Source organism: Phaethon lepturus, unplaced genomic scaffold (assembly GCF_000687285.1).
Source record: "Phaethon lepturus isolate BGI_N335 unplaced genomic scaffold, ASM68728v1 scaffold45574, whole genome shotgun sequence".
In the NCBI taxonomy this organism is placed as follows: Eukaryota; Metazoa; Chordata; class Aves; order Phaethontiformes; family Phaethontidae; genus Phaethon; species Phaethon lepturus.
In genome coordinates, this window is record NW_010534835.1 from 1 (window position 1) to 6,552 (window position 6,552).

Below are 6,552 nucleotides of genomic sequence, written 5' to 3' on the forward strand. Positions count from 1 at the left end.
TCTTTGTCAGGCGGGAGGAGCCCGTCAGGGAGCGGCGCTGCGGGCGGCGAGGGACGGAGGTGGGTCGTGAAGAGAACCGAGGCCCGTTGCGTGCCCGGGAGCTCCCCCAGTACCTGGGCTCCTCTCCGGGCCAGGCGTCGCCGAAAGACTGAGGGGCTTGGCCAGCTGGGCCTGCGAAGGGGGATGCGGGGATGAACCGGGCCCCGTTGTGGGAGCAGGGACAGAGGCAGGAAGGCAGGCCGAGGGGTTCTGGGCTGCGTTAGCCTTCGAGCGGGTGGGGTCTTGGGGCCGTGTGTGTCCAGGCAGGCTGCCTACCGTGCCCCTCCAGCAGGCGAGGTGCAGTGAGAGCCGTGCCACGGTAACACACCCACCTGCACCAGAGCAGCAGCGGCTTCCCAGTCCAAATCCTGGGCCTCTGAAATTCCTCCTTATTTCTTTTAATTGTTATGTTTCTGACTGTTTAAAAAAAAAATCAGCCCTTTAACCATATATTTTTGGTTTTGAGCTCTGTACTTTTGTTTTGGAAAACAGCAAGTCACTTCCTTTGTTTCTGATTAACCTTAGAAGGTTTTGCACCAAAACTAATTGTGAGCTGTCTTAATGACAGGACAAGGAGGCAGTTTATCCCATTTGAGTAAAATGGGATCGAAACAGATTGCACAGGAAACATTTGATGATGCAGTGCAAGAAAACATTACAGAATTTGAAATGGATCCAGAAGAGGCTGTGAGAGAAGCTGTGCAGCAGTTTGAGTCCCAAGGTATTGTGAATACATCTGCTTTTGCAGCTCAGATTATTATAGACTGAGGTTTTACATATCTTAAAGTTTGAGAGCCTGCATGCAAAGATTGATTGTCCAGTATTAAAGCCTTTGTGAAGCGGAACATAGACACTATGAATGCTAGCCTAGTTTTGTGGAGTAATTATGACTGAAAAACTGCTTTGAGTGAAACTGCAGGCTGCAATTTGGTCAATGAAACTAAACTTTTTTTTTTCCCTAGTTGACATTTAGCTAGAATTGATGCCTTGTTCCAGGACATATTTGACCATTATAGTTAGAACTTTAGCAACATTTCAGCATCATTATGCATTGATCCACACTTTACAATGTTTGTCTTTGTTCACTGTGGTTAATTTGAAAAATTTTACCCAGGCTCCTGTAACTAATGTTAATCTTGGTTTTGTTTTTCCTTTTAGGTGTTGACCTAAGCAATATTGTGAAAGCTGTGCGGCAGCCTGCCTCTGAAAATGGTCAAAAGCAAAAGCATGAAATTTTGCTGGTAAGAGCACAAATATGTTGTCTTCTAAAGATCAGGTTTATGTAATAGTTTAAGCGATAGACTAAGAATAGTGAGACATACCTTCTACTTCTGTCCCTGTCCCATTTCTTTGTGAGCTCTTCAACAAGGAGTTAATCCCATCTATTCTGCAAAGTAGGAATAATATAAAAGTTCAAAGAGCTAGCTTGTGCTTTTCAGTGGAAGTATCTGTGTAAGTGCAAAATGCCAGCACTTCCTGCCTAGGAAATGCAGAGACTGCATTTCATAACTTAGAAACAGATTCTTCTATTGTCAGGTAAAATCGAACCACTGAAGAACTTTATTGAAAGAAATACAAGTAACCCAAATGGTAGTTGTTGTCTGGCACTTCTGAGAGTAGATGAAAAGATTGAATACAGTCCCTCACCAGCAAGAATATAAAAACACTCATGCACACCATTGACCCCTGTGAAATGTGCTAGCTGGACCCAGTTTACCCACTACTGGTCAGACTGGTGTGACAGTGATGGCAGAAGTACAGAGAAGCCCCCATTCCTCCAAGGGTTCTGTGCATGAAGACAAAATGCTGCTCTTTAAGACAGCCATTTCTTAGATATGTCAAACTAATTATAAATTTAAAAGACAACTATTCTAAATAAACAAATCTGACTGACTATAAAGAACCGTTCTTGTTCCTTCACAGTTTGGATTGCCAGGTAACTCTTTTGTCTTCTTTAGACTTTAGATTCCCTTGGGAGAGCTGTGGCTGACTCCGATCTTGCTGAGATGGCCGAGCAGCTAGTGGTCTTCACTGATCAGTGCAAAGAACAGCTGGCTTTCCGCTACCTGGCTGGGCAGAATGGTGCCTATTCTGTGGTGTTCTCTGCCTGCCAGTTGGCAGCAGGAGACAGAAATTTAATGCTGAAAGCCTTTTATACTCTCTCTGCCATCTTGGATGGGCAGCCAGACCTGCTTGACTCTGCTGGCCAGGATCTACTGCTACAAACTCTGAAAGAATATAGGGAAGATGCAGAAATTATGCTGGCTGGGATCCGATGCATTCGGCATGCCTGTCTGAAACACGAGCAGAATCGTCAGGACTTTGTGAAAGGTGGGGTTCTCCCACTTCTGACGGGAGCTATAGTCCAGCATGGAGACAGTGCTGATGTTGTCCGAACGGCCTCCTCAGCACTCAGGATCATGACGTTTGATGATGACATCCGTGTGCCCTTTGGTCATGCTCATGATCATGCCAAAATGATTGTGTTGGAAAATGATGGGTTAAGAGTCCTCATTGAAGCTGCAAAAGGTAAAATTAAGTCTGACAGTTGATGCTAATCTTGAATCGTCTGTGCTTTCTTATCTCAAAACTGTGCTTTGTTGTAACTTGAAGCTCCCCAGAGATGATTCAAATTTGCCACTAAAAAGATGTTTAATTCTTTTGATGCAGTCTGCCCTGAGAGAGAAAAATAATGTGACTGCTCCAGAGGCTATCAGCAGCACCAAGGTGGCAGTTATCAGAGCTCTTGGTCAGTCTATCTAAGAAGTATTTTACAGCCCAGTGCAGATATACAGGCATGTTATCCCTGCTGAGGTGCTGCATTCTTGGCAAGAAAAGATATTCTGTCTCTGTCTAGATACAGAGTGAACAGGATGTCATCTGTGCTGGTCTTATATGTAGAGTGAAATACACTGTTTCCTGTTTCTTTTTTTAAATGAAGCAAAGTAAAACACCTTGATTCTGCAGCACCCTTCCTTGCTTGTAGTTACTGCATTCATCATCTCTCCTCTGCAGCATTCACAGATAACTCCAGTGTTCTCAGTGAACTGTGTGCCACCCTTTCTCGCCTCTCTGTCAGGAATGAATTCTGTCAAGAAATTGTGGACCTTGGAGGCTTAAATTTTATGGTGACTCTCCTGGCTGACTGCATTGACCATCCGGTGAGCGATATAAAGTGTACTTGGGATTGGAGGTAACGTGGCAGGGCGTGCTTTTCATTTTAAGGTCCTGGCTGTGAATGGGCCTTAGTCTATGCATTAAGTGCGGTTAGGGTTGAAACCCTACCATTGGTGCCTGTTTATGGCCTTATATACAGAACTAGGATACAGGTGCTCTGTCAGGTAAGAATTCTGAGCCCCTGGTTCATGGTTACTTCCTCTGATCTGCACGAGCAGAACTCTGCGTGCTCCCAGACAAGCTGAGCTTCTCTTTTTTCCACCATTCTAGCTAGAAGAGATTCAAGAGGATTTAGATGCTTGAGTCCCACAGGACTGATGTTTGATTCTTTAAACTTCTTTGAAAACCTCAGCCAAACAAACAAGATTCCTTATTACTCTGTCTAGCAAGAAAGTATGCCCGAGATACGAGTGACTGAGAATTGTTGCTTATCATAACTGGGGATGGCAACTTTTTAAATGGAGTTGCTGGGGGACATTCCAGTTGTATTTCAAAAGTCTGTAAAACTCTTCCTGCAGCTTTCTAAGCTGTTCTTTCTTGATGAACGCAGGACGTGGTGAAGCAGGTGCTGAGCGCCATCCGAGCGGTTGCGGGTAATGACGACGTGAAAGATGCCATCGTGAATGCTGGAGGAACAGACCTCATTGTGCTTGCTATAAGCCATCACCTTGGCAACCCTCAGGTATGCACCGAAGTGGTTGATGAAGTCCCACTGAGGGCTGGGAATGGAGATCAGGTTTGGGCTGCATAATGTAGCAGCGTAACTTGTCTCGTGTAGGGGAACAACACACAGCGTTGCTCTAACTTGTGATAAGCAGCTTATGCTGAGAGCGGGTACGTTCTAAGTACAGTTGTTAAATGACTGCAACTGAGTGATGTATTAAACTTTTAACATCCAGTTGTTGTAGAGTGGTTAAATGCATGCTTTGGCAAATATTTCTGTAAATGTAAAGATATGTCCACTTTACTATATTAGGGTTTTTTTCTTGTTCTGGAATCAGATGTATACTGGATACAATGTTTTACACCTCTGGGGTGTAAAACTTTATTTATATGCCCCAGGAGTAGGATGTATCAGTGGAAGAAACTTTAAAAAAAAAAAAGAATAAAAATTGCCAAAAAGGAAACAAACTCCAAACACTTTTCCTTAAAGCAACATTTTCAGCCCATGAGTGTCTCTTCCCCTTTGTCGTGCAGATCTGTGAGCAAGGTTGTGCAGCCTTGTGCATGTTGGCTTTGCGTAAACCTGAGAACTGTAATGTCATCATGGAAGGTGGAGGGGCGTTGGCAGCTCTTCAGGCTATGAAAGCACACCCACGAGAAGTGGCTGTACAGGTATTTGCCTTAGAACACTTGATTATTTAATGAGGATTGGTGTTGGCTGTGTTCACTGTTTCATTGGGATTTTGTCCTTTACTTGACAAATACCAAAAGGTTCTGAGTGTGTTGGGAATGCAGCATCTAAATGCAGGACTCCATACATCTGTCACTCTGATGTGGTCAGAGCAAAATTTAGTTTGGGTTTCAAATCCATCCAGGGCCAAGCGACTGTGGAATGCCATGCTTCTCTTCCAGGCATTACTTTTCCTCAAAAGAACAGGATGAGCATAGGCTCTTTCAGACCCAGCCTGTTCGATGTCCAATAGGAGACATTGCCATCTATTCTCGAGAGTTGAATAAAACATCTGTGTGGCAAGAAGTTAGCCTCTGGTTTCTCATGCAAGTCTCAGTAGGTTCTGTGTCCACTTTTGTGCTTTCCACAGTACTACAGTACTATAGAAAATATTTTCTGAAAGAGTAGTTTAAGCTAAGTGCCAGGGAAGGTACCTGGAACAGCATACAAGGGGGTGGAAAGGTGGGCCTGCTGTAATTGGAGAATTCTGTCTTAGCATTATTTAAAGAAGTACTTGGTATTGCCTGGCTTGTGTTTGAGATTTGCTGGTGGTGTGACAGAGGCAGGAAGGTTTTTTTATAAACTTCTGTGAAATAGCAGGCATACTTTTTGTCCATACATTTTATTCTTCCAGGATATAGTTTTGCTGCTGTCTACAGCATCTCACATTTGGATGCCCGGCAAAGATTCTTTAGTTGGAGCCAGATCTGCTTTGTGTGTGCCAGCATCCTACATGGATGGTATTTCCCTATTACCTTTTTCCTCAGAAACAGGCTTGCATGCTGATCCGCAACCTGGTCTCCCGGAGCCGGGACTTTTCTCAGCCCATCTTAGAGATGGGAGCTGAGAACTTGATAACAGAAGCTCGTGCAACGCACAAGGACTGCGATGATGTGGCCAAAGCTGCACTGAGGGATCTTGGCTGCAAAGTGGAGCTCCGAGAGCTGTGGACAGGTCAGAAGGGAAGCCTAGCTCAGTGAATCATCACTCTGCTGAGCAGTGGAGCTTCAAGATATCTATGAAGTTAAAGTGGGGAAACAAAGGGGCATGGATTAATTTGCAGTTACATTGGACTGGAATATCTGAAGCAAATGCCTGGCTTGTGAGGCTGCGGTGAACTTTTTATTGGGAGCTACAGCTGAAATGGCTTTATGCATTCACAGGCTGCAAATCAACTCTGTGTAGTAATCATTCCCTGAATCATCTAATGCCTGAAGATGATCTGCTCCCCTGTGTTGTTATGTTACTTGTGTACAGAACAGGGCAATTCCCACATGCTCTGCTCTATGCAGTAAGAGCAAAAGTGGATCTTTTCTGGTAGGATTTTGGTATGTACCGTGGCAGCTGGTTCTGATTTGTTCTGCTGCTCTCTGCTGATGGAGGCTAGCAGCCTGATCTGGTAATGGGATGGATGAGGAGGAATCCCATAATTTGTGAATGTGTTCTGTCCTGTTGTACTGTTCTACTAACTGTTACTTTACTGCTGACCATATTCTGTGTTGCTTCTTTGTTTTGGATTTTCAGGCAACTTAACATTTTAAACAAAAGCAGAGTAAGAATTTTGGATAGTATGGCCCAAAGCAACATGCATTGATGTTGCCATTTGCATCCAGGAGGAAAGTGCATGTTTTCCTTCAATGAGATGAGCAAGTTGGGGACTGGTAGCGAGGATGGTAGGTTCAAAGCAGGGACAAACTGGCAGTGGTACCACGCAGCAGGAAGACAGCCCTGTGGAGCCCAAGCTTTGGTTATCTCTTAGCAGGGCTGTGCTTGCCTGAATCCAAGAGTGCTGTAATTGTAATGCAGAGGCCATGTGCCTCTGAAGACAGCTGTGAACCTGGGGGCAAAACAGAGGAGGTGAAACATCCAGAAAGTCTCAGCTAAAAGCTTCTGTGGGCCCCTATTTCTTGCTGGGCTGTGTTATAGCCCAGCTCTGCTGCTGA

General features: G+C 44.6%; 1 protein-coding gene across 1 annotated transcript; it reads left to right on the plus strand.

Annotated features, from left to right (window-relative positions):
- The first annotated feature begins 611 nt into the window (after window positions 1–611).
- ARMC6 (armadillo repeat containing 6) lies at window positions 612–5,973 on the plus strand. Its single transcript, XM_010285623.1, is given in 7 exon segments — window positions 612–760; window positions 1,198–1,280; window positions 1,998–2,568; window positions 3,055–3,216; window positions 3,744–3,898; window positions 4,414–4,551; window positions 5,377–5,973. Coding segments are annotated over 7 exon segments (1,443 nt in total). The 5' UTR covers window positions 612–639; the 3' UTR covers window positions 5,590–5,973.
- The last annotated feature ends 579 nt before the right edge of the window (window positions 5,974–6,552 follow it).